The sequence below is a fragment of the Sparus aurata genome, chromosome 7, assembly GCF_900880675.1.
Source record: "Sparus aurata chromosome 7, fSpaAur1.1, whole genome shotgun sequence".
NCBI lineage: Eukaryota > Metazoa > Chordata > Actinopteri > Spariformes > Sparidae > Sparus > Sparus aurata.
In genome coordinates, this window is record NC_044193.1 from 22,558,730 (window position 1) to 22,586,061 (window position 27,332).

The 27,332-nt window shown below is 42.3% G+C and overlaps 2 protein-coding genes across 2 annotated transcripts; one reads left to right on the forward strand and one right to left on the reverse strand.

Moving 5' to 3' along the window:
• Nucleotides 1-1,284: 1,284 nt before the first annotated feature.
• Nucleotides 1,285-16,833, reverse strand: mbd6 (methyl-CpG binding domain protein 6). The gene is made up of 13 exons (XM_030421728.1): nt 16,613-16,833; nt 15,422-15,654; nt 14,501-14,640; nt 13,566-13,668; nt 12,429-12,600; nt 8,690-11,083; nt 7,236-8,242; nt 6,697-6,805; nt 6,357-6,502; nt 4,513-5,274; nt 4,230-4,282; nt 4,009-4,075; nt 1,285-3,144 (listed from the first exon to the last, which is right to left on the reverse strand). The coding sequence occupies exons 3-13, from the start codon at nt 14,614-14,616 to the stop codon at nt 3,073-3,075; spliced, it is 5,001 nt and encodes a 1,666-aa protein (XP_030277588.1). The 5' UTR covers nt 14,617-14,640; nt 15,422-15,654; nt 16,613-16,833; the 3' UTR covers nt 1,285-3,072.
• A 1,517-nt stretch (nt 16,834-18,350) lies between these two features.
• stac3 (SH3 and cysteine rich domain 3) lies at nt 18,351-24,715 on the forward strand. Its single transcript, XM_030423547.1, has 13 exons — nt 18,351-18,678; nt 19,495-19,535; nt 20,092-20,170; nt 21,194-21,347; nt 21,492-21,589; nt 21,760-21,820; nt 21,966-22,063; nt 22,226-22,298; nt 22,529-22,578; nt 22,722-22,804; nt 22,895-22,946; nt 23,085-23,222; nt 23,529-24,715. Exons 2-13 carry the CDS (start codon nt 19,528-19,530, stop codon nt 23,634-23,636), a joined length of 1,002 nt encoding a protein of 333 aa, XP_030279407.1. The 5' UTR covers nt 18,351-18,678; nt 19,495-19,527; the 3' UTR covers nt 23,637-24,715.
• The last annotated feature ends 2,617 nt before the right edge of the window (nt 24,716-27,332 follow it).

Genomic DNA, 27,332 nt, shown 5'->3' on the forward strand with positions numbered 1-27,332 from the left:
ACACGCGGGCGGAAACCAGAGCCCCGTGCTGCGGCGTCACATCCGAGCAGGGCCATGACGGATGGATTCATTACTTTCTGCAAAAACGCTGCTGCCAGGCCCAGCTGATGCAATGACTAATCATCACAGCCATAGTTTGGCCCTCTCCGATGCTTGACTGTATTTCTAGGAAGGCTTAAGAAAGCATTATGGGAATGCAGTGGGGAATATTGATTGACAGATGAGTTCAAGCTTCACCTTGGTGGAGCATTACAGTGTCTTATGACTCTGGGATGATGCAGCACAATGTCAACGCTGAAAAAACAAAAACATTACCATGCACATTTTAATAATTACTCATAGAGTGAACATTTTGAATACTATCCAGGAAGCACTCACTGTGTTACAATACCCGCAATAAGGCTGCAAGATCCCATACATGTTTTTTAATAAAAACATATTTACCTGCATCAAAATATACACACATTTTGCGCCAGATAACACCTCGAAAAAGTCTTCTCTTATAATGCTGCAAAGTCCTTTAAGTCCAAGTTTATCAGCAGTTAAATCACTGACCTAATTTTCAAATTTTAAATAAAATCTGTGAAAATTTCTCAAGCTGTCCTCATAAAAAGCCAATAATAAATAGAGAAAAACAAACCCTGACCATGTTAAGAAACAGTATGTATTTATAACTGCATCAGTGAATACACAAACACTGTACTAGATCTTAATGACAAATCTTGAAAAAAGATCCTATAAGTCACAGATGTGAAGGGTTGGCTGCTCGTGTCAGACGCCAACCCAAACCGCCAGTACCTGACGATCTGGGGCTGAGACTCAGGAAGTTACATTTTTGTATTTTAAAATCAGCAATTAATGAAAGCCCTAATATAAATCCAATTTGCATGAAAACGGTTGAATGTTTTTTTTTTTTTTAAGATATTCTGATTTTGTGGGTTCCTGTTGTTTTCAGAAAGTAACATGCAGTTGCCCTCAGTTCTACTTCTGGCAGCGTGACAGAGTCTAGACCCGATACTTAAAGAAATGATTACAATTAACTATTACTGTAGCTCAGTATTAAAGGACTATCCTCAATAGGATTAGAAAATGTGAGAGCTTACAGTAATTTAAAAAGGTTTCAGCACTTTTAAAAAATTTTTATTTCTGGTTCTAAAAGTTAAGAACGTTTTTCTCACGTTCAATATGTTCCTGTTAACATCATGCGAGAGTTTAAGGTAAATTCACATACCTAATCAACGAGAAGCTCCTCACAACCGTTTCAGAAGAGAAATCAACACAAAGTACATTTTCTGTAAATTGTTTAATATTAAATAAAAAAAGACTCCCATATAAAAAAAGAAAGCTACAGTCCACAATTTAATCCTCTTTTCAAACATAAGTATTGAAAGCAAGGGGTAGAATGAGAAAAATACTTAATTACAATTCCCAGAAAATTCACAATTCATTGTTTTCTCTCTTGTCTCTTTCTCTAACAATATAAAATCAAAATAAAACACATTAACTGTACATATGTACAAATCTCCAAGTGTAGAAATTGCATAATCTGCTTTCTTTTTCACTTTTCTTTATTCTTTTTTTTTTTTTTTTTTGTTGGTTTTAATTTTTTAAATACAGCTAGAGATGCCAGTACTCTTAGGGCAGGGCAGTGTTTGGAGGAGAGCTCAAACAGTGACATGAGGAGACAGACGAAGGATATCACTCCAAATCCACAGTAACAAACAGACTTAACAGATCCACGTTAAGACATAATCACTCTGTGTTTCAGTTTTCCAGCCATTCGTTCAAACCAATCAAAGGACATACTGTACTCTACCCAGGATTCCTGCAAATGACCCCATTTCATTTCCAGACACTTATCTCCTGGCTGGCGGGTAGAAAGACTGGGTGGGTGTCAGGTGAACAGATATTAAATAGTCTCCATCACACCACAGGTACACGTAATTCTTCACAGCAACAAATGACACAGCATGTGTAATGCTTTTTTTTTTTGTTCAGTCTTCAGAATTGTTACAGATCTGTTGTGGACTCTGCGAGCGGTGAAAAATGGATGTTTGTCTGTTGCACTTTATTTTCCTGACCTGTCTGAGGTGTAATGACATGATTCAAAGAGATTTACAAAAGAACTTCATTTTTTTTTTCTCAGTTCATAAAATTATTAGTGATGCACAAACCATTAAAGGAACATCTCACTGGACATGTGGAATCATGATAAAAAGTTGTTTTCTCAAGAGTGTGAAGAAACCTGATACGCTAGACCACATTATTTCCTTGGCTTGTCCCATATAGAGGTTACCTTATACTGTGAATGAGAAAAACAAAAAAAAGAAAAAAAAATCAAGTCTGTTCCTTCTTACATTCCCTCCCAGCACCTCTGAAAAACCTTTCAGAATGTTTTGTTGAAATAGAACCGCCGTGTGTCTCTGCAAAGAGCCCTTTATCTTACAAACAGACAGGGTCTCGTTTACTACAATGAAAATTAATTCAGCTAACGGTCGGACCAGCGAGGGGCTCAGCAATAGCACTGTTGTCCAACACACACTCAGACACGTAAAAAGACACACACATACATCCATACATGGATAGACACACTTTCAACAGAGAGCATCGTTCAAGTAGATGGGCTTTATCCTGACTCACAGTTACACACTGATGAGAACAAAACAGTACTCTTGTTTGTTTTTTTTGTGTTTTCTCATTGATATAATTCTAACACCAACCATACTTTACAGATTTCTCTGATCACAATGTCAAGCAACCATTATTGTGTGAACTAGACCTAAGAGAAGACCTACGTGAAAAAAGCATCCACAACATTTCTCGTAAATTTCCCCCCCCCCCCCACATTTATAAATTAATTTCTCAGACTAGATCTTTCTCCTATGTGTTTATTTCATAGTGGTTGCCATAACAATGGTTGACATGACAACGGCATAATATTAGTGCAGTTGAATAAAAAAAAAAAGAAAGGTCTAAACAGTGGTGATGATGGTGAAGAAATGGAGGGGGTAGAGAGGCGTCTGGCCGCCTTTAAATTGGTGAACAGCTCTGACTTACAGCTCCCTCCACCAATCACTGCCTCTGAGACCTGGCGCCTCGCCGCCTCCTGCCGCGGACTGATCTCTCAGGTTTCAGCAGTGCCGTCTGGAACAAGAGAGAGAGAAAGGATTGGCACAATAGCCTTATCTCTTTCCAATGCACTACTGATGAAATTATTTTACTGCAAGTCAGAACTGCACAATCATTCATAAGTGTGGAATAAATCCACCAAGCTTCTGTTTTGTTCCCTTCACAGGATAAAAAGTGCATACTGAAGCAGAAAAAATACTGACTCTTAAGCTTGCAAAAATTCAGTGTCTTGATTTTGCTATCCACACCCAGTTATACCTGTGTGACTTCTGGTGCATCCTACCACGCAGTTTCCGTGATAAAAAGACACTAATCTTCCATCCTAAGACAACACTCAACTAAATGGTGAGACTGTTTCCAGCGGACACTTATCTTTTGAGAAGATCCTTTCGACATTTTCTTTAAATGACATGTCTTTTTGCTAAGCTGTGATTGCGTCGGGACAATATGATAATATCACACAGAATTACCTTCGCTTGTAGCTCTTTGTACTCTACAGCCATGCTAGTGGCTTTGTGGTGACGTACTGAGCTAAATGCTGACTCCAGAATGCTAACATGGCGATTCTTTGCAGGCGTGTTTACCATCTTAGCTTGGTATGCTACTACAATAACATTTGCTAATTAGTACTAAAAACATACAAATTAAAAGTGTGTAATAGTAGAGGTGAGGCTGACAGAAATGGCATAGTACTGAAAAAATAAAAAATGTTGACCTAATAATGGAGCTCATCATATGAGGAGAGCGTGAATAGCTGAACCAAATTTCATGATAATCCATTCTATAGGTGTTGAAACATTTCACTAAAAACCATAAATGTGCAACTCATGGTAGCACAAGAGGAAAAGCCGGAGGATTAGCTGCTAACATGGCTCTTACCGTAGCCTTGGTTTCCTCTAGTGCTGTTGCATCCATGTCTCTGAAGTCCTCTAACACATTCTGTAGCCTGATACACAAAGGAAACACATTGGTTTGTTAGAGCCAAATAAGCCTGAAGGGACAGATATTAAACATTAAACATGCAGGAATATCAGAAAAAGTATGTCTAATGCACTGAGACATTACAGTACACTTTCTTGTAACTGGACCAGCCAACTTACGTTTGTTTCCTTTTCCTTCCTCTTCTGGCTCCACCCGCTGCCCCCGCTTGATCCTTGGGAGGTAGAATCAGAAACCACATTACAAAAACATCATGATGAATCATAGCACTGAAGAATGCAGTGATTCAAGTCCGTCACAATGCTACATTTCTCTTTTTTTTTAAATATTTTTTAGTCCATACCAAATAAATTCTGGTGCCTTCAGCAGGATCATTATGCAGGATCACTGAGATATAATGTCCTGCCTAAAAGTCTGAAGTAAACAGGAGATGTTGGCACTCACCCTTCCCTGCTCTGTGTGCAGTAATGTCCCAGCCGTCTCCTCACTGGGCCTCCCACTGCATCCATCCCTGGGACTGAGGTACCCTGCATGGGGAAGATGCCCCTGCCTTTCCACCCCCGCCTCCACATAGGGGCAAACAGCCGCAGCGGGCCCAGTACAGTCTGTCTTAGCCTCCTCCAAATATATAGGGGGCAGGGGAGGCTCTGGATGAGTATGTCCGTCTACCATGACTGGTTTCCTTTGTAAGGGTGGCGTAGAGCCATCCTCAGTGGGTTTGGGAGTCCCTTGGGCTGGGGAATGAGCTGCTGCTTCCAGGCAGAGTCGGGATAAGTCTGGGTTGCGAAGGGAACAGGCCCGGCGTGGGCTGAGAGAAACTGGGGCACTTGCCTGGGGCAGGGTCGGGATAGGGGTGGACGGAGTATGGTGCTCCAAAGGGAAAGAAACCGGCGGTAAGGCACAGAAGGGTGAAGTGGGGTCAGATGGCCCCATGTGGGCCCTGTCTTCTTGCTCTTTAGCACTGACTTGAAGGAAGGAGGTATAAATAGTGTCCATGAAAGAGGTGTAGGGATCAATAACAGACCTGCCCTCAGATACTCGCTGTTGGGGTGGAGTGGGTTCTCGGGCAGGGGCTTGAGCTGGAACAGGACTGTGAACCACTTGGGGAGCCATCTGACTGGCTGGAATGTCTTCCTGTGGGGCAGGGCTTTGAGATTCCTGCATTGAGACTGGCTTCTCTCCTTCTGGGGGTGGTGCAAGGTTTAACTAGAGCAAAAAAGTTGAGGCAATCAATAACAGTCAAAGATCCCAATAGAATTTTTTTGATAAATTGAAGAAACATTCTGTGTTCGCACTGATCAAAAAGGATCCAAAAGAAAATCATTCACATTTCCTGACATGTATACAAATCCTGTCAATGTATTACAGTGACGATATTTTGGCCCAGATACATATCCCAGTCCTTCAGCCTTCTGTTGATGCAGAGTCAGATCCAAAGCTTATACACTACTCGATCCAATCAACTGAAGTTAACAGTTTAAGAGTGAACTTGAGTGAAGCGTCTTTACTCACAAAATATCTTTGGTTGAGTACAGACACAGGCTGGAGGAGTTTAACCCAACAACAGCCAAGATTAATAATAGCCTGTCAGAATTAACATTAACAAAGCTGACAAAAGCTGCTACCTGGATGTTTTGTACACAAAGAGACAGCTACGGTCAGAGTTTAGGAGTCCTTGACACTTGATTTTTCCACCCAGGTTGTAAGGACTTAAGACTTATACCAGTGCTCACAAAGAGATTCACACACACTCAATATTCACTCATATATGCAGTGAAGTTCTCAGTGTGGAGTCTGGCTATCATGAAAGGAGAGCAATGCTGCAACACTAGCATACTGAGGTGAACAAAACATAACTGAGTGCAGTCAAGAAAGGACCTCTCTGCCCCTCTTACCAGATAGGCTCCAATAACGATCTTAAGGGTCAGGACATCTCTAGTAAACATTAAAAGCATTGTGGAACAATTTAAGTCCATAAATCTGAAATACAAAGAACACTTTTGGCAGTAACATCTCGATTTGCTTCCTGTCATCGAATGCTATAGTGACTACATACATGGACAAGCACTTTAAGGAGAAGAAGGATGAGAAAGTCAAGCTAGCTTCTGGGGATATCTGAACCATTTCACCAGACATCACTGAACCAATGTAGCGCCGGACGAAAAGGACAGGACTTGAATTTCACGTAATTTTCTGTTTTTTCCGGTTAATTAGTCTGTTATTATCGGTTAATTGGTGCCGGGTTACTGAAAGCTAAATAAACCAAAACTGACATCCCGATTACCTACCTGTATATTGTTAAGCAAGTTGATTGCTCCATCAGGACCCTGCAGCAGAGGCATGCCCAAAGCAGAGGTCTGCACTGAAGGCAGGAGGATTGAACCTGCTCCAATACCCAACATGTTATTGAGGCCCGTGATGGCAGAAAGATCTCCTACAAAGACACAAGTCATAGATGCTCTGAAATAATGTCTCACTGCTACAGAAAGGTTGCAGTATTTTTAGCTTTAATACTGTGATCAGTTGGTAATTTCTGCGGGTATCATTTATTCCCCCCCCCCCCAACATTTAAATTGAATCTTGAGAAAGAAGAGAATGAAGTCTAACAGAGGGTCGGCATTTACTCACCTAATACAGCAGGGTTAAGCAGAGTGGGCAGTAACTGTTGGAGGATGGGGTTGTCCTTGCCTTGGAGAGATAGGGGGATGAGGGTGTCAACACCAGCATCAGTAGATACCTGGAGTGCAGAAAAGAAGAGAAGGAGATGATTAGAGTCTCAGGCAAACAAATGACAAAATAGTGAACGGAGAATAGAGGAGAAAAAAAGGTAAATGAACATGAAGATGTAGAAAGTGACAAAACTCAAATGCTTGATTTTTTTAAATGTTACCAAAAAAAAAATGCACCTTCACCCCTGAGGTACATTAAGATAGATTTTAACAAACCCAAACAAACCAGGTAGTTTAAGGAGGGCTTAGTTTGAAAATACTTTAGAGAAAATGTATATTTTAGAAATAAAAGGAAATCAAGTCAATGGATTATTCAGAAAAATATTCAACTAAGGCATGGGAAAAAAATGGAGCAGTGGAGGAAATTAGCTCATAGGTTTTTGTAGGGAAACTAGGAAGAGCACAGAGGAAACAGCTATAGGAGACAGGGGAGCCTACCTGAGGTTGGGTATGTTGGGTTTGCTGTGCAGGAGCTAAATGGGTGTGGGGAGGTGGGTGGAGCTCGGCAGAGCTCAGGGCAGCAGTGAGCAAGGCAGGGCTGAGGGGCAGGAAGGCTGCGGGGGGAGGAGGAAGAGCGGCAGGAAAGAGCAGAGACTGCAGGGCTTGAACAGAGCCCTCAGCTCCAGGAGGAATGGAAAGAAGGCCCTGGACAATCTCCAGGAGGCCTGGGCCAGGCAGGGTTGATGGATCCAGGAGCCCAGAGGTCTTATCCAGGGTGAGACCCTCCAATGTGGTGGGGATCTGCTGTGGCTGCTGGAGAGGAACTTCTAAGCTGACCTGGCTCAATTGACCCAGCCCAGATAGAGATAACAAAGGCGCCTGCTGTTGCCCAAGCAACAAGGATGCCATAAGCAGAGCCTGAAGGCTAGGTTTTTCTGTTAGACCTAAATCAGCTTCTTGTCCTTGGGTAGGGGTTGAGGGTGGGGCAGGGAGTGGGTTCAGCAGGCCCAAAAGGTTCAGAGGCAGATCCCCTTGAGCACCACTCAACAAGGGCAACAGGGGAAACAGAGGGTTATTGTTTATCTGCTGTTGCTTCTGTTGTTGATCCTGGTTTTGCTGATGTGTCTCTTGATGGTGTATCAGAAGCTGCTGCTCTGATTGCTGCTGCTCTGCAAGATTCTGCGGTGTAGCATTGGCAGGGGGCATCTGTGCATGTTGCCCTCCCAACCACAGCCCCCCAAGGGGCAATGAAGCCAGGACTGCAGGGTCCAGGAGAGATGGCAGACCGCCTGTGGATGACAGCAGCTGCAGCAGCTGCTCCTGGTTCATGAATGGGAAGGCCTCTGCCAGAGGTAAGGGAGTGGCTGAGTCACCCACAGCTGAAGGTGTATGAGGACTGTGATTGTCCCCAAGACGAGAGGAGACAGGGGGCCCGGGGCTGGTGTCTGCTGGAGATTTGGTCACTATGGAGACCTTCGTGTCTACACATCGAGTCTCCTCTGGCCCTGTGGGAGAGAGATGACTCATTCACATGTGTTCGGGTCAACCTATCAATCAGTTAAAAGAGTCTTAAATTAGCATTTTCAAGCTAGCACATCAATAAAAATGGTTGGTAGGCTGTTGATTCAGAGCAAACTTAATTGTCATAAGTCGATATCCACAATGAAAAATCAGGATGGACTATGATATAGTAAAATTTGCTGGTTATCTATATTGAGGTACTACTATTTTGGTGGAGTCTTAATGGAGTTAACCAAGAGTGAAGGCTGTTTATGAGCCATGCTCATACTCATTGAACTTGAGCAAAATTTGTGAGAGAATCTTGATGTCTATATGGGTGCATTTCCACTGTATTGCCCAGCTCTACATATCACATTACTTCAGTATGCATTCAAAATTAGGGTTATATTTTCAAGAGTAAAGACACACTTCAGACTAAAAATCATCCTCACCTGCAGTGGGATTTCCTTGGGAAGACATCGCAGCATCAGTGGTACGGTCAGAGGAGTAGCCCTCCCCCTGGGGCACAGTGGAAGATGCTGCGAGAAGGGCCAGGACATGGTTGCTAAGATCAAGAGGCTTCGGGGAGCTGGATATCACCAAAGAAGCACTGCCTTGAGAATGACTCATGTCCACAGTGCCGTGTGGTGAGATGTCCTGCAATGGTGACTGGGAAACCGAGTCTATTGTAGAAATGTGATTCTCAGTTGGTTGATGCTTGTCTGAGGAAATCGGGGACGTGTGCTGCGATGGGCTGCTGCTGTTGTGTAAAGCTAAATTTGAGTTGGGCTGCAATGTAGAAGAAGGTGAATGTCTCTGTAGAGGGCTGGATTTAGTAGACCGAGGATGTGATGGAGACTGCACTGATCTGAACTGAGAAGAACTGGGAGGAGGAGAAAGCGGCTGTGGCACCGAGGGTAAAGGATTAGTGTTACTGGTTCGGCACGGTGACTGAGTCTGTCGGTGCGTGATGGAATGAGGGGTGGGCGAAGAGGGCGACAGTCTTGGGCTGTGTTTATTAGTGTGTCCACCTCCTTCCATAGACAAAGATCCTGGCTGAGCTGAAGCAGAGTGTGATGCTGAGGCTGTGGCCTGCGCATTCTGAACACTGAGCAGGTGTAACAGAGCAGACAGAGGCTGGGTCTGAGAATCCAAGTTGAGAGGTGTAGGTGTCAGGTGTGTAGTGAAATCCAGAGCCTCATTTTGACGAGGAAGCCTGGAAAGGTGTGCTATCTGACGGGCAGCAGGGAGCCTTGGCGTCTGCCCAGGGAGCAGATGATGATGGTTTTCTAACATGACAGCATTCTGGTTCTGCACAGCTGAGGTAGAGGATGAGTGCGAGGAGGAGGAGGAGGAGGGGTAGGAAGAGGAAGAGGAGGACAGGTTGATAGCTGTGGCAGAAACTGCATCTCCTGGTGGGGTCTTCCGTGGCCCATTAGCCAGCTGCTGGGTGTCTCTTAGCATGCTGAGCACTGTGGGAGATCGCCGCTGCCTCTTCCTGTGCGATGCATTGCGCTCTCCTGTGGGAGGCAGGTGGGGCAAGGAGGAAGCCAGGGACTGGGCCAGAGAGTGGGATGGAGGAAAGAGGACGGAGGAGGCTGATGCAAGAGAGGGGTGGGGAGGCCTAGAAGAAGCGATGGAGGAGGGAGGGTGGCTGTTATGTAAAGTGCTGTTTGTTACCTTTGATGAAGGCTGCTGCTGTGCCTCTTTCAAGACCTCCAGTGGAGAGGGCAAGCTCACAGAGTGGCTGGCCACATTTGAGCCCTGGCCCTGGGTTATCTGGTTAGACAGCTGAGCCTTGGCAGCCGCAGAGAGCAGGCTACTCGCAGGGAAAGAAGCTGGGTGTGGCAGCTTGCTGTGATGGCTGTGGTGTTGGTTCAGAAATGGCCCCAGGGGTAAACTGGACGGCCCTGCCGAGTTCAGCTCAAAACTTGTCTGTCCTGAGGTGGGATTCGGACTGTTGGTGCTCTTCGAGGGCTTGGAGGAGAGAGCATGAGGGTTGCTACTGCTTTGGTTGGTCAGTAAGGAGGGGTTATTCGGGATAAGGAGGTGATGGTTATTAGTGCTGCTGTTGCCTGAGTTCTTAAACTGCTCCAAGATGTCTTCCAGCTTGTACTTGGGGAAGTGGGGGCTGGGGTTTGGGGAGAGGGGAGAGTGTGGCGAGGAAGAGGTTGACTTCCTCCTCTGAGACATGTTACTTCCCATCAGTCCACCTCCTCCATGATCAGAGAGAGGGGAAGGAGAGGCTGAGGGGTGGCGGGAGCGCTGGTGAGGAGACACACAGTTCATGTTATGGACAGAGGGGGAGAGGGAGGGAGACGGAGAGAGGGGGGAGCCTGCCACAATGACCCCGTGAGGATGATGAGCGTGAGTCTGTGCTCCTCTTCCTCCTCCACCCATGGTCATAGGGGAAGAGGGAGGAGGTGAAGAGAGGGGGCCTAGCCGAGGAGAACCTGGAGTCTCCGGGGTTTTGGGCGTTCTTTGACCTTGAGTGACGTTCTGGGATGTGGGGGTGCGGGGTGACCTCTGTGCAGAACTGTAAGTTGGGAATGAGCTGGAGGGAGAGCTGGAGGAGGCAGGGATAGGAGGAGGATGGTGAAGTCTTCTCAAAGCCTCGAGGGGATGGTGAGAGTTAGTGCCTGTTTGAAGGACCGGGGAGGAACCATTGTAAGGATAAATAAACTGGTGGGGGGATTTGGGGCTGGCACAGGGGTTTGGGTTGCTGTGGTTGCTGTGAGGTCGAGCTGGGACTGGATGGAGCTTTGGATGGTAAATTCCATGGCCCTCCTCTTCTCGCTCCACGCGTACTCGCTTTGGATCGCGGCTGTCTGCTCCAATGCTCATGTCTGAAGAGGAAAAAAAAAAACACACACACACACAGAGAAAACATTCACAAAGCTGTTACAACAATAAGACAGTATTATTTCATCTTGCATACAGTCTATAACTAATTAATGATAATGAATGTTCTACCATTTGATTTGGGGGTAATTGGTGCTGTCTTGAGACCATGCTGAGAACTCAGGACTCTAGTTTGCAGATACTCTCAATCATGAACAGTATATGCTGCAAACTTACAGGTACCCAACGTTATTATCAGCTTTTGTCTTTAGAAAAATTCATGCATTTGTGAAAGCAGAAAGGCTATCTAAGTTTGAAATTCAAAAACATTCCATCTACATTTCCGCTGATGAGGAAACTGCAGCAGAGTGAGACCTAACCCACTGTAACCACAGTTGTTCAAGGTGTTAATGTTTATTTCCCCAATACTGTTTCTGCCTTTTCCTGGATTTGTGTTAACTGAATGCAAATAAGCGAGACAGAAGATAATGGGAGAAAATAACAAAATAAGTTAAAGAGAGTTGAGACACATATTGTCAAATAATTAAAAGGCTTAAGAAAAATAAGAATGGAGACTACTTCACAGGACAACAGTGATCGAACCATTCTGCTGCCACACTGTGAGTTTGCTCTCCGAATATATTGATAGATAAAAACTACAGAAAGACAACATCTTTGCTTTGACATTACTGCTGTATAAATATCACTAATTTCAATTCTGTGTGTCTGTCAGCGGCTGCACTGACCAGAACTCTTTTTTCAATCCCCCGCCCACCTGTTCTTGCAGGACTTCTGACCATCACTGCCTTCTCTAGACTAACAGATACCCCGTCCCACACCCGCCCACTCCTGTGGTGTTTCTGATCACACACAACATCAAAAATATGTGCTAGTGAAAATCTGCCTTCCTACAGAAAAAAACAACACACATTTAGTTTTATTCTGGGCAGTAAGAACTAAAGTGTATCTAAATATGGATATCGATCATGTCACAGATTCCCTGACAGCTAATGTTGAGGAAACAAGAGAAGAGAAGGGGGAAAAAGCTAATTGGAAACATCTGTTTCTATTTGTTGGAGGCATGTGGTTAACTATGAGACAGTGCATAGTTAACATGCATGGCAACGCCCAAAAGAGCCTCTCATACTTTGATAGAAATCAAACTGTATTGCTAATTCACCCCACCATGATGATGGCACTGCCAACCCAAATGTCAAAAGATTTGGTCAAAGCAAAGATTTGGTTATAGCCTGACAGAATTGAACTGGATACACCTTTCAGACAGGGTCCATCCACACCAAAATTAAGATGAACATTTCCTACATGATGCTGAGCAGCATATATGTTTACCTGGATGGTGAAGGTTGGCATATGGTAGCTGTGAGGCCTGCATACTCCGACATAGAGCTGCCATCGCTACCACTTTCCTGCGGTGGTTACACAGTTTGGTCATGTCCTGCTCTGCTTTACCTAATGGCGGGCTGTGCTGCTCCACCTTCACTCCCACAGTGAAGTTGAAAACCTGCAGGATAGCAGATAAAAGAGGATTAGACAGAATACAGAGATAACTCTTAGGACAGTTAAGGGCACCGGTGGGGGAATTTTTCACTGTAATATGCACAGTCACACAAGGATCATTGTGCACTCTCATTTAAAAAAAGAAATAAAAAAGGTTTGCCACGATTCCAGTGGGACAAAAAGCTACTCATAGATATGTAATTCACCACATGTGGGGATGTCTGTATCTCCTTCATAATGAAAACCTTGCAGTGCTGCAAAGAATTATTAGGCTACTTGATTATCACTAAGAACTTGACTCAATTTTGCAATTTATCTCCATGAACACACGCACGCACGCACGCGCGCACACACACACGTCATAGGCCTTTCCAAACTGAGTTTCATACATGACATCAAAATCGAAACCCTTCGCTTTAAAACATCATCTATTGATCTCAGTATCTGAAATATTGACTGTAAAACAAATGCACCACAGTGGTCAAGTGAACTTGAAAATGTCATCAACCAGCTGTTAAAATGTGTATATCAGTGCATATATATCAAGTGTCACAGAGCTATGCAATTCAATACTCATATATCTTTTCTGTTTTTTTGCCAACTGTGTTTTTTGTGTCCAATTGTTGATAAAATAATGAACTTAAAAATGCAATATTGATGCAAATCTGATGCAGCATCCTACTTCCGTCTGCAGTCACAACTCTGTGGTCTCTCTAACCTCCTAACCACTACAATATCTGACATGTTACATGTCACAAATAATAGCTTAAAGTAATAAGGTATTCATTTTCTCAAATAAATGTAGGAGAATGGAAAAATAAAATAGCAGAAAATGGAAACCTGCATGTATACAGGTTAACTTATTCATCTTTATACAACACAGGCTTGCATAACACGTATCAATGTTTACCTCAAAATTGCAATGAAGTACAGAACCCAAAACGCACTCAAAACTCAGACCGGATTTACCTTATGGATGATGAGCGGACACTCAAGACCACATTTGCAGGTGCCATCAGTCAACAGATAGGTCTTGACCTCGTCCAGAGAGGAAAGGGCAGTGCCACTGGGACTACAGAAAGAAGACAGGAACAAACTGTCACAGCAAACTAAGAGCAAACGTGAAAGATATGAATGAAATGATACGTTCAACACCCTGCAAAGTTGTAGGCTGCAAAGCTGAACACACCTAAAATATGCCAGTATTTAAAATGTGAGTATCAACAGGGCTTTGAATGGCTGCTTAAGTTAGTATTGCTGTATTAGAGAAACTCTGAAAATAATTATTCTTGTGAAGTATTATATTCCGCTGAATGTGATCTCAGCTCCCTGTGACCTGTTTTTATGTCTGTTTGGAAACTACATTTACTTGACTTGTTATGTAAAACATAAATATCTCATTTAAAATGTCATTAAATTCGAGCAAACTCTGGCGCGCAGGTGGTCGAGTGGTTAGAGGGCATGCCATAAACGCAGCCGACCCCGGTTCGATTCCGGCCGGAGTTCCTTTGCTGCATGTCACATCCCCCTCTCTCTCCCATATTTCATATCTGTCTACTGCTTAATAAAGGTGTCTATGCCAAAAAAATCTTTAAAAAAATAAATAAATAAAATAAAATCGAGCAAAATCCAAACCAGTGTTCAATAAAAATAAGTGTTTGCTTATCCAAAAGAAACTCTTCTGCTGTAAACTGGCCAAGGGAAATAATGCAAAGGTAAATCTTTATTGAATCTCAAAAACAAAGCCACATAAATCCTGGTCACCTTTCCAGGTAATATCCTATACCATTTTGGCACCATCATTCTCTTTTCTCCATAATCAAGGATTTAGCTCACACACAGCAAGATGCCTTCATATCAGCATCAAGTCTGGATATTCTTTCTGTTTAACTGCACCAACCCACCTGACATAGATCACCTGCCCGCCCTCCACTCTCCTCTGCCAGCCGATGGGGACGTGTATTGCAGTGGTGTGGACCCCATCCTTGTCCCCACTTACAGTCTCACTGCCTCCCATCATTTTGTAGTTGCGGCCTGCCAGCACCTTGGAAAAGAAGCCAAGTCATTAATAAATATCTTCTTTAATTCCATAAAATAACACTCAACTTGGTTAAACACTCATGGGTTTTGCTTTAAAAACATAACATATGCCTTTTTTCCTGGAAAATCTTTGTTCTGCATTTGAAAAGTCAACGTCAAGGCTCCCAAGTTGGCTGAACCTCTATTAAAAATGTATGTATACATGCGACGAGTTTGTTTCATGTATCAGTGTACTTTGTCGTGCCTCACTGTGAGTCACTGAATAAGTAAACACATGCATGCATAAAATGGATGAACGAATGTCTCTGCTGTGTAGTCTTCAGGATATCAATGTTCTAATTAAAGCAAGCTGCATGACGAATGTGTGAGCCACGTTAATCTGATTACACAAAGCCAAATGTCGGCGTCAAACATGAAAAAAATTTCAAAATCCAACTTTGGCACCATGATGAAATCAGCCTACGTTTATCACAATCATCAAGAATACAGACAAGGGTTCCTAATAAAATAAATTGCACAATTTAATATCAGTTAAGAGTCTCCTCCCCTGCTTTCTTCTACGATTCCAAAAAGGTCAGGCAAAGTGCCCAATGTTATATTCCTCATGTATGTGCGCATAACAATTCAAGTCTCTACAGAACGCTGTCTCAAACATATATAGGCCTACCCAAAATATGATGAAAATGTATCATTACAGGGTGTGGCCATGGCAAAAGAAATGGCTTTAAGTGTACTTTCAAGGTAAAGCAATAAAAAATAGAATTGCTGAAGCACATCTGGCATACCTTGTCATCTTTGGGAAGCCAGGATTTGTTTTGGCTAAGGTATCCACTGTCCAATGTACATGCTGGTGGGTGAGAAGCACTCAGACTGCCAGTAGGACCTGACTTGATGCCCAAACACCTGGACTTTGTTCAACTTTGAGGCAGATCCTCAATTTAGAGGATAACTCCTGCAGATCTATTTTGTCCAGTTCACATCAGAGGTCTGATGGGGGTTTTGGATGATACTGGTGAGCCTGCAAAGAAAGGGGGAGGTGGATTATGTAATATGACAAGGAGCACCAGGGTGCACTACTGCTGTAACAAAACATTTCTAGCACTTGATTTGGACCGAGCGTACTTCAAAAAACTATTACATGAGATAGATTCCTCTCTGATAAAGAATACAACTTCAGAGAAAACTGCGGCTACTTTGAAGTGGGAGGGTGTGTTTGGATAGGCCCGTGGGTTAACTGAATGTTTAGCCACAATATAAGCAGCTGCCTTTCTAGCAAACATCTCACAAGCTAACAAGCTAGCAACTTGAAACGAGCATGAAATAAAATGTTGGGAGAGTCTGTAGTTGAGCTACAGTCGACACCTCTGCAGTGTGCAGCCCTGGAACAATATCTCACAAACTACACGAATGATACACGGCAGACTAGCAGCTAGGCTAACAGCTAAGCTAGCAGGCTACCCTACTTTGTACTATGTTGTCGTGACAGCTGTCAGGCGCACAAAACACTCAGATGCAAAAACTCTTGCATGTTAGCTACGGTAACGAGAAACAAGCCTGGGAAAATACTGCTTCGCAAAATACACGATCGCCAGATTGCACTCATATATTGACATCCGCTAGCTATCGTTAATGTTAGCAGGACCTATCAACCTTTCTCTGCGTCAGGCTCTCTGTGTTGGCGAAGTTTTGGAGTCTTCGCATTTCTGGCTCGCGGGAGAATCAAGAGTTAGCTGGCTAGCTAACGGACTAGCCAGAGAATGTTTTGAGAACGGCTGATACTTAAATAAATAACCGGAAAATAAGCAATTTCATAATTTAAACCATGCATTGGCGCGATCAATCAGCTCTCAGCGTTTGTGCAACGTCTGCCAGTCCGATTTAAAAACAAAGGGCAATAACGCTTCATTTTACTGCGCCTGAGATCTCGGGGCTAACGCTACCAGCTAGGCTAGCAGAGCTAACAGACTGAAATTTACTTGATTCTGGAGTGTCCCAACAAGACTGGAGGATGTCCCGCTCCCGGCGCACAGTTATCCAGCCGCCGCTTTGGTCTCTGCTCTGCTAAACCGTCTCGCGTTCAGATGTATTCCGACAACCATAACGACCCATGTAATCCCAAATTCACAGTTTCCCACTGTTTTTTTCTTACAGATTCCGAGCAAAAAAAATAATGGAGTTTTCTGTTGGGCATGCGCATTGGGGCGCTCAGGGAGTATTGTACCCGACATGCACCGGGACCTTTGTAGTGTTCCAGACAGACATCAGTGCGGAGCTCCTTGATAGAGGACATGATAATGACAGAATGGTAAAAGGCCTCCGCAGTTCACAATAATGGAGTCATGAGCAGCTGCCTACACTGACTCTTAGCACACATACACATTGTTTAAAAACACACATCAATTAAATATAATAAATACACATTTAAAAAGGCCATGTTTTAAATTGTACAATTTATGTATCCTTATTGCACACTTTCATTCCCTTTTTGCACCATATACTTATTCTATGCAAAGCCCAATGTTACATATGTATGTTTTACGTCTGTTTGTTGTTTTTCTGTGATTAACATATTTCAGAGAGCACACTCAGAATTTAGACAACCTAGTAGCATAAAGCAGACAACTGCCCTGGGGCTCCTAGACTCTCAGGGGGCCCATATGGCAATTAGCGTGTGGTATTTTCATTAACTACAAATTTGTCCTCTAATACTGTATACACCGTTAATGCACAATATAAATTGAAATGACAATGACCTTGGGGTTACATGTGGATTGTTACATAATATTGAGGCCCCCTTAACATTACAAGCTGAAATGCAACCTTAATTAATTCAGTTTATAATGGATTTATGTGGAGATATATCCCTTAAAGGTGCCAACGTAGATTTTGGGGAGACATTTTTAAAGGAGGAGCAAAATCTTCACTGATTGTTTTTCATTAAAAACATCTCTGACTGTTGTGACCCTATGATCCACCTCCTAAGACCTTTGCTGGCAAATACACCTTCTTGGGACACCGTCAGTGTCGCTGTGACTTTCACTCACTTAAAACTTCCATTCATGAATCTAGGTCCAGATAACTCCCCCTGTGCAATCATACCCCTCCGAGAATTTTTTGACCGGTCACCAAAAGTGTCATAGAACATTAGTCATTTGATTTACTAACTTTTCAGTTACAGTATATCATCTCTATATCTCAAGACATGATGGTGTAAAATGATCAGAAAGTCAAATTTTAAGATTTTTAGTCAAAAGAAACATCAGAGGGAGCCTTAAAATGTCTCATATGTGTGTAAACAGCCTCAGATATTTAAACCCCCCAAATTAAAAGATATATTACTGATCACATTAACTCAGTCTCTTGAATTGTAGTCCTGCCTACAACACAACACAACACAACACAACACAACCATTATTTTTCATATGCACATATTTAATACAGAACTCATTTGAATTACCAGATAAAATGCTTAATACAAAGGTGATACGCTGGCTTGTACTTTGTCCTCAGTCTCTGAGGGAATAACAGGACACTGAACACTATGAATGCCTGTGTGTTTACCTGATTCTGTTGTCTGTGAACAAGTGGGACAAGGGGGGAAAGAGGTGAGTATATGTGTGTAAAGAAGACAGGGGGAGGGAAGTATCTGATTTCCCCTCGTCATCGGTGCTGAGTCCGAGGTCCCCAGCTGTCCCAAACAGTCATCTTGACACATGAGCGCTCAGCCTGGCACGCACACAAACATACATACAAATACACACACCAAATCATAGCTAAGTGCACAAACACAGACATATGCTGGCATCCGAGCACTTTGGAAATCCCCTAAAGAGACAATAAAGGCAGTAAAGAAAGAGAGGGCCCAGACAGAGAATCCTGAGGGCCTGAAGTGAGGAGGCAGGTGGGTGGGCCGGTTTGTTAGACTCAGATCCACTGGACGTTCAGCACTCCAGTCAACGCCAGCAGGTGAAGGACTCATTCACACAGAGATTTACTCACACACTGGATTTTGTCCTCTGGGCTGCCCGAGCTTTGAAAAGAGGTATGTTTCAGTTTGAAGTTTAACGTTATTCCGCTGCAAAAAACTGTGTTTGCAGGACGAAAGCCTGTTAATTCAATCTAATTTTAGAAAAAAGCAGTCACATAAAACGTTGAAATACTAACTGGATTACTGATATATGGAAAATGTTTTTGCCAATTCGCAAATATGGATTTTCATTGCGGTTGTACTTCTAGAATTTTCCTCCTCTTTTTCTGACTGGCAGAGGCACCCAAAATAGCTGTGATGAGATTGAATTTCACAGCCCTAGAATAGTTTGTTGGACAAGTGCACTTGTACAGTATGTGTATGTGTTTGTGTGTGTGTACACGAGTGCATTGCAAACTTTTTTTGTTAAGACTTCATACAGACACAAGATGAACGTCCTGTATATGTGTTGGTGTCACTGTGTGTGCTGTGTCTTAAACAACTTACCATCCACATCACAAATACAAATACAAACTGTAAATGTAATGTCATTACACTGTGTAGATTTTCTTTAAATCATTATCTTCTCATAGAGGATGACGGATGATAAAACACTGAGCCGAGATCTATTTGATACTTTCTAAATTGACACCCAAATATTCACATTAAATCACTGTATATACATACACATATGGTTTATGTTTTTTTTCCTGATTTTACCAAACCATGGCATATTACATTTCACATGAGGAAAGACATTAAAAAAGGCATTTAATGCATTTAATTTGTAAAATCCTTGCCATTAATCATCCCAGATAATCACAAATTTGCATTATTTGTCGCAAAACTAAAAAAAAAAACTAATTAATAAATTTTATTATGTCTTTTTAGGTGAGGCAGTGCTGACGTTATCCACCAAACACCATGGACCAGTGAGTACATTTCCTGATATATTGCTTGTCCTACTTTGCCTGCCTGCCCCTCTCCACCATCTCCACAAGACTCCATTCAAATTCTAATGTGCTAAATGTTGCAACAGTTCAGACTGAAAGGCAAAATAACACCAAATGTAGTTTATCCACATCTTTCACATTCATGTATAATGATAATAAAGAAGCTCAATGTTCGTCAGAGTAAATGTGTTGTGGGACTCTCCAAAATTAAAATCTACACTCAACTATTTAGAACGGCAATTTGATATCGACACAAAGCACGTCAGGTCAGGTCACTCTATGAGGTCATCCTGTGAAAACCTTGTTGTTTCAACTTTGTCAAGTTTATGTTAACATGTCCTGGTTTAATGTTAGTATTACATCCTCACCTAGTGACAAACAAGTGGTCAAGCTTTAAAAAAAAAAGAAAGTTAACACTTTGGAAAGACACATTTTCATGGAAAGTAATGGTATGTAGCTGCATGATTGGATCTTACTGTTTTGTGTGTGTGTGTGTGTGTGTGTGTGTGCGTGTGCGCGTGCGTGTGTGCTTCAGGGAGGATGACAAAAACTCGGTGGATATCCATGACAACCCTCCAGCTCCTGACAACGTGGTGAAAGAAGATGGAGACACTGTGAGTGACAGGACCATGTCAACCCCCCACTGTTAGCAGTGCCATTCCCGGCCAGTTTAAAATAGCCACCAGCTGGGACAGGAACGCAGCGCTGCGTCAATTGGAAAAATATGAGCCCTGACTTGAGTGATTCTGCCTTTATCCCCTATGGGGGAAGTCACACTGCTGGCTGATCTGTGAGGAATGACTACTTTACGTTTAAAAAAGTCACTCTTTAAACAACAGCAGACTGCAGAACTTGTAAAATATATGACATAAATTAATATATGTGCATATCCTGAGAGTACTACACTGCCACGATCATTAAATTCAGTAGAAAAGGTGTGTAATTCAAAGGCAGTTCTCACTTGGCATACTTGTTCCAGCAAACAATTTTTTTATCAAAGAAATCTCACTCACATCTCTACACAGGCATATCAAATGAAAAAAAGTGGCAAATACTAAAGATCAAAACAACTTATATGCAAATATTTCATACAAACTTGACAATCACTGTCTCTGTCCAATAACCATGCAAAAATACTGGGTGGGAAAAATACCGGCATCTAGCAATAAGGTTGCAGATTGCAACCAACTGAATACCCCTTGCCTCACCCTTCCCCTACCCTTTCCTTCCAAGTGTGTAGGAGAACCTACAGTAGCAGCTGAACATACAAAGGCCTTCTCTTGAGCCAGGGTTTGTTTTGCTCGTTCTGAGCTACAGTATATTTGTTGATAGTTAAAAGGCTCCTTCTGAGGTAGCAACACCACAGTGATTCTTACTTTCAGTCGATTATACGCTTATGAAAACATAATTATGAATATTTTATTACCTTTCTGCCAGTAGAGCCTCACAAATCCTACACACTGGACTTTTAACAGTACTTTTATCTATCTACGCCATGCGCATATCATTCACATAAACTTATCTCACATTACAAATCGCTCTCCTTCTACAGCCAGTACTTTCCTGGAATCATCAAAACACTGCTAGTATTGGGTTTTTATATGACTTGACTATGACTATGGCCTTTGTGTGTCCAGGTCTATTTCATATATGAGGAGGAGGTTGAGGTGGAGGAGAAGGAACCAGAACCTCCACCACCTGTTGTCATGGTCAACGACAAACCCCACAAGTTCAAGGACCACTACTGCAAGAAACCCAAGTTCTGTGACGTCTGCGCTCGCATGATAGTCTGTATGTATCAGAAACCAAGTCGGGGAAAACACAAACAGAAAAAAAATCACATTATACTTTTTTATATATGTGATGTTTTCGACATTTAATGCTTAACCTTGGTTTCTGATTTACCCGAGTGATGTTCCTTTGCTTATTTTTCAGTGAACAACAAATTTGCTCTGAGGTGTAAAAACTGCAAGACCAACATCCACCATTCATGTCAGTCCTATGTCGAGTTCCAGAGGTGCTTTGGTAAAATTGTGAGTGTTTTCCCTTTTGATGTTATACAACTTTACAAAGACATCAGAACACAGTAGGATACTAAGATGTATACAGATTTCCTCTACTTTACGCCTGGTGAGACAAATTTTCAGATCTTAAATATTTTGGGAAATTCTGAAACATTATATTCTTTACTTGTTTCCTGTAGCCACCTGGCTTCAGAAGGGCATACAGCTCCCCCCTGTACAGCAGTGACCAACCAGATCCAAGTAAGTCCACTGAATGACAGTCCTCTTTATCTATCATTTAATCATTTATTTTTAGCCCGTGAAATTGCACAGTCTTCAGTCGTAAATGTAATTCAAATATCTTTAATAATACTTAATGATCTGACTGACTTCTTATATTAACCAGACAACCCGAACCGTAACGACCCCGTCTTCGACACGCTGCGTGTCGGCGTCATCATGGCGAATAAGGAGCGCAAAAAGAATGAAAATGACAAGAAAAATGTGAGTACACGACTTTTTAATCAAATCGTAATTTACACAATTTCAGTGGAGGAAATCGTTCAAGCATGAATCCAGAGATAATAATACTAAAGCAACAACAACAAAAAGGATTGGGGATCTGATAGTTGCGTACAGTGCTGATTATTAGCGTCTTCTCTCTAGATGATGATGACGATGATGGAGGAGGAAGAAGAGGAGAACCAACAGCCCAAAGAGAATGAGGAAGGAGGAGAAGGTACAAAGAAAGTATAATGTTGGTTAGCTGTGCTCTGTTGTGTATACTACACTAATTGTGGTCGTAATAATAATCTTAAAAAAGAGGAGAAAAAATATTGAGTCACCTGTTAAACAAGGATGCTACATACCTGAAATAGTGATGATAACATGAGATGACTCATTCTCCGTTTTTAAGTTCATCAAAAGCAATAAATTTGTCGATGACTCTGATGTCCGATGTTCATACAGGGAAGCCTGATGATAAGAAGGAGAAAGGAGGAGACAAAGCAGATGACAAGGTAAGAAAAAACATTTCAGTTTTACCCTCAAGCAGATACTAACAGTACTCCCCTGTTCCACCAACTATAATACTGTATGCATAAATGCTATGCTTATCAATAGGCTGTTATATTCAGAAGCAACTGTGCCATTTTTTCGACAGAGTAAGGGTACATTCTCCCATTCTCACTATTACCTGGCTCTCTACCGCTTCAAGGCCATAGAGAAAGACGACCTCGACTTCCAGTACGTTTGAAAGATACAAATATTTACATCAGTTACATGAGGTAATTGTTAAACTAAAAAATATGACCGTGTATGTTGCTTGTGCATTAGCCCTGGTGATCGGATCACAGTTCTGGATGACTCCAATGAGGAGTGGTGGAGGGTGAGTTCAACTTCATCACTTCTTTATATATTTAGCTGTCATTTGATCATTTGAATGTATTGTTTCACTCGTCTGTTCTCATTTTTCTAAAGTTTCTGTGGAGGATGAACTCAAAGTCTGTTGCCTCTCTATTTTCAGGGAAAGATGGGGGAAAAGACAGGCTACTTCCCGACCAACTACCTCATAAAAGTGCGAGCGTCAGAAAGGGTTTTCAAGATAACGCGCGCCTTTGTCGGGAACAGAGAGATGGGGCAAATCACACTGAAGAAAGATCAGGTTAATGACGCTAATGTGTACGAGATTGTGTTTAATCAAACAACATAAATAAAATGTAAAGTAAGAGATGAGTGACATCATTACATCAACCTGATGCCCAAGTAGATTGCCAGTAGATCTTGTTGCTCAACTAATAAAATAACTGCTAACACTGTTAGCTGTTAGCTGTTAGACACTACCCTCAGTGTCCGCATGCACACACGTTTCCTGTTGCAGCAATCATTCTGTAGCGGCCTTGGTGAGAGTGTATCAAGCTGAAACTGATGCTGGGATGTTGAGCTGTGCTGCTGTCACTCTGTGTTTCAGATTGTGGTGAAGAAAGGAGATGAGAAAGGTGGCTATTTGAAGGTCAGCACTGGACGCAAGCTGGGCTATTTCCCTGCTGATCTGCTGGAGGAGATCACTGTGACATAAAAACAACAATATGCAGTGGAAAGAGCCTGCAACCAACACACTTTAAATATCAGCACAAATTGGAGACATCTCTGTTTGCAATTGTCTGTATTTGTTTCATAAACAAATGTCACAGCAGCAAAAGTTATCTGCTGTGGTGTATTGTGACAAAGCAAGAAGAGAAGGGAGAGATTAATAATTTGATTGAAAAAACATTTCATTAGTACGTACACTGATATGTTGCTAAGAGACAATCGGGTTACGTACTGGCTTTAATGTGATTAGCATTGTCATAAAAATGGTCGAATGCTTTAAGAAAACTAAACTACCTGCTATTTATAGCTAGCCATGTTGGGTGGGAGACAAAATCAGAAGAGCTTTGGAAAAGGTCATTAATCATAACAATTGATCGATATGAAAATAGACACAAGTATGAAGACATAAATCAATATATTTCTAAATCAATACGACTAAACAGTTTTTAAAACAGGCAGACAGTTAGAGCTCCTGTTACAGCTAACAGCAACTTCCTAAAGTTTGGCCACAAGAAAAAAAAAAAACTGTATCAAAAAGAGTCGGCAAATGGGAAACGGATAGTAAATCAAAATGCAGGTCCTTTATACCGTAGTTACGTAAATAGAGGCTTCAAAGTAATTTAATCTTGTACATAGGAATGTAAACAGTGCAAAGATCAGGATCCTAGATTGAGCTTGCACATAATACAATCAATACTGCTCAAAATGGTTTCAAATGTTTGCACTTATTGCTGCTGATATAATTAGCCAAAAGCCTGAAGTACAAATGTTTCAAATATTAAACCTGAAGTGCACTTAAAAACTCTGTGTGAAACCTTCTTTAAAATGTTTTCTTAAAAGTCAGTGTTGTATTTTGTACAAAAGAAGACAAAGAGAGATGCAGAGGAAACTCCCTTGACGGAAGCAGTCCTGCGGTATGGCCAGTAAAGCACCACTTTCTGTACTTCAGTACTGTTGCTGCTTTATTTATCCATGAATGTAAACTCACATTGGATCCTCCCTTGTGCAAATATCCTTACAAATAAAGCATAATTTGCATCATCACTAACAGCTGAATATTTAAAACAAAAAAACTATGCAAAACACAGTCTTCTTTGTGTCTTTTGTTCTTTATTGCAACACGTCCACCAAATCATATAAATTTAAGATGCTACATACTCTGCATACTGTGACAGTGACTGTCAAAAATCCAGTGAGTCTGACAACGCAGTGCCCAGTCTAAGAAAGACAAACTTTATAGTTTAATGGGAAAACTGCATACATCTCTAACTTCAGACCAGCTTTATACGTTTTTTTTTTTTTTTACCTACTTCTTTTTGCAACCTTATTCCAAAGCTTGAACAATGGAATGTCAAGCATCCCTATGACAAAGAGAGAAGCATTTTTCAAGACAAGCCGGAACATGACAAAACTACTGTTATTGACATTGTTCCAAATTGTACTTGGTGAAAAACAGCTGTGGCACATGGACAGGGACAAGGCTGTCATCTGGAGCTACAGCATCTCCTCCTGTGCTCAAGAGCCTCTCAGAGGAGACACTTGTGGGCGGGCAGGCCAAATATTTGATTGCCAATCGAGCCAATGCAGGACATTTTTCCATCTTTGCAGACCAGTATGAAATCACTGGGTTGCAGTCCAGTGACTGTGTCCTGCTCTCTGCCAGGTGGGTCTCCACTAAATCTGACTATGTCACAGTCCTCACATTACAGGCTGTAGGACTCTGTAATGTGACCCATAAGAGGCTTGTGGGCTTGCTGCTGGTGCCCACTTATTCTAGCACCGCACCCGATGAAGAGTCAGCTTCATCTGCTGTAGGACTGCTGTCCTGCTCCAACAACTCGTCGACCTCCTCTGCAACGGCAGCTTTCAATCTATCAAAATCCAGCTTGTTGAGCAGTGCCATGGGCATGATCTTAAATCTGGGGTCCAGCTGTGTTGCTTTAAAATTGGCGTGGAAGTTTCAAAGACATGCTGAAAGTGTTCCTCAAGGTGGGTCTGCAGTAAGCCAACTAGCTTATGAATCTCCAGCAGATCACTCACATCCTTATTTGCTTTAAGTTCATTTAGTGCAGCTCTGAGGACCTAGATGCATTGAGTCACAGAGGAAATAGTTGTATCATCTTGGCACACTGTGCATGCTGCTTCCTCAAAAGGCTCCAGGACTTTTACTACGTCCTCGATCAAAGTCCACTGACTGTCTGAGACAGGCTCACTAAGGTCTATCTCTGTGGACATGAAAGTCAGTGCCTAAACAATGCAGCATAAACAACACAGTGTTCAACCTGTTCGGCACATCATGAATTAAGGAAGACACGGCAAGGCCAAGATGCTCCTGTAGCTCATGCAGCTTAGCTTTGGTTTCATTTGACATATGCACAGTTTTGGTAATCTGTCTTGCAGTGTTGATTACACTCACCACACCATGGCACTCTTCAATAGCACCTGTGACGATCAAGTGCAGGGAGTGAGCCATGCATCTAATGTCTACCTAGCCACTGTCTCACATGGCTTTCACAATATTGCAAGTGTTGTTAGTGACAAAGAACCCAACACAAAATGTTCTTGGAACCATATTTTGCCACACTTAAATAAAATCCTGGAGGTGCTGCAAGATTTCTGCAGGAGTGTACTCTGTAGTATAGATGATCTTCACATTGAGCAACGCACACACACATTTAAGTGTCGCAGCCCCACCTCTGGATACCTCCTATACAAACCAATGTCCCGTTAGAGACATGAAGGAGAACTTTCTCGTCCAAATAAGCAGGAGGGGAAGGGGTTGGCTGTGGTCTCCCCGGCCACACTAAGTGCTACGAGTGCCTCCTACATTGTGATGTTTATAATGCATATGGTTGTGCATCGTCCTGGTAGTAGATGTCCTAAATCCTTGCCTCTGCTCACAACTCTCTTGCATATGTTGCACACCACCTTGGTCACATCATCGTCACAGGTGTTAAAATATTTCCAGATTGCACTCTTCCTCCTGTGCTTTTTTGTCAGTGGAGGGTCACCCACAAGTAGCAGCATCAGGGTCACAGTCTGTGAAGACCTCAGTCTTAACAATATCAAAAGCATCCATTACTGTTCAGGGTGAGGTCATGTTCAACTTTTTACAACAATAAAAATCACCAGTTTAATATTTCACACATGGTCGATATGCATGTGAACTTCCTCTGGTTATCCTATTAGCTTGAAAATAATAAACAGTCCATGCGTTTTTTTTGTTTTTGTTTTTTAAATGTTTCCATCCGGCGTATAGTCGCTCCGGCTCTCTCCCCGGCTGGTACACTGGACGGACGGATGTGGTGCGACTCTTAATGTCAGGGACGTACACAATAAATCTATGAACACAACAAGTAATCTCTCCTGCAGACCGACTGAGCCAAAGACTTGGCAACCTCGCGTTTAAAAGAGAGTTAAGAGTTCGACATTTTGTTTTCCCTTCCACTGTTTTGCTTCCCTTTTCCAATTTCTTCTTCTCTTTCCTGCATTTTCCTGCAGAGATTGAGCTGCTGCTGCTGCCACCCACAGGCGTCCTGGTGAAATGCAGCTACTCCACTCGGATGCCATAATCGAGTCACATATTCACGGGGCTTAATTCCGCATTTTGAACTCGCTGTTTGTTGAAGTTCCCTGAAGCATTTTTACATGCTGACGTTCAACAAAAATGTTCATTTAAATA

Bases quoted from the DNA above. Each gene is read 5' to 3' on its own strand.
- mbd6 (XM_030421728.1), bottom strand. From the start codon at position 14,616: ATGATGGGAGGCAGTGAGACTGTAAGTGGGGACAAGGATGGGGTCCAC. The intron at 6,503-6,696 runs GTGAGTAAATGC...GTGTCTTTGTAG, and splicing joins GCTTAACCCTGCTGTATTAG to GAGATCTTTCTGCCATCACG. The intron at 4,283-4,512 runs GTGAGTGCCAAC...CTACCTCCCAAG, and splicing joins TGCACACAGAGCAGGGAAGG to GATCAAGCGGGGGCAGCGGG.
- stac3 (XM_030423547.1), top strand. The intron at 20,171-21,193 runs GTGAGTGACAGG...TTGTGTGTCCAG, and splicing joins TGAAAGAAGATGGAGACACT to GTCTATTTCATATATGAGGA. The intron at 22,299-22,528 runs GTACAAAGAAAG...ATGTTCATACAG, and splicing joins GAATGAGGAAGGAGGAGAAG to GGAAGCCTGATGATAAGAAG.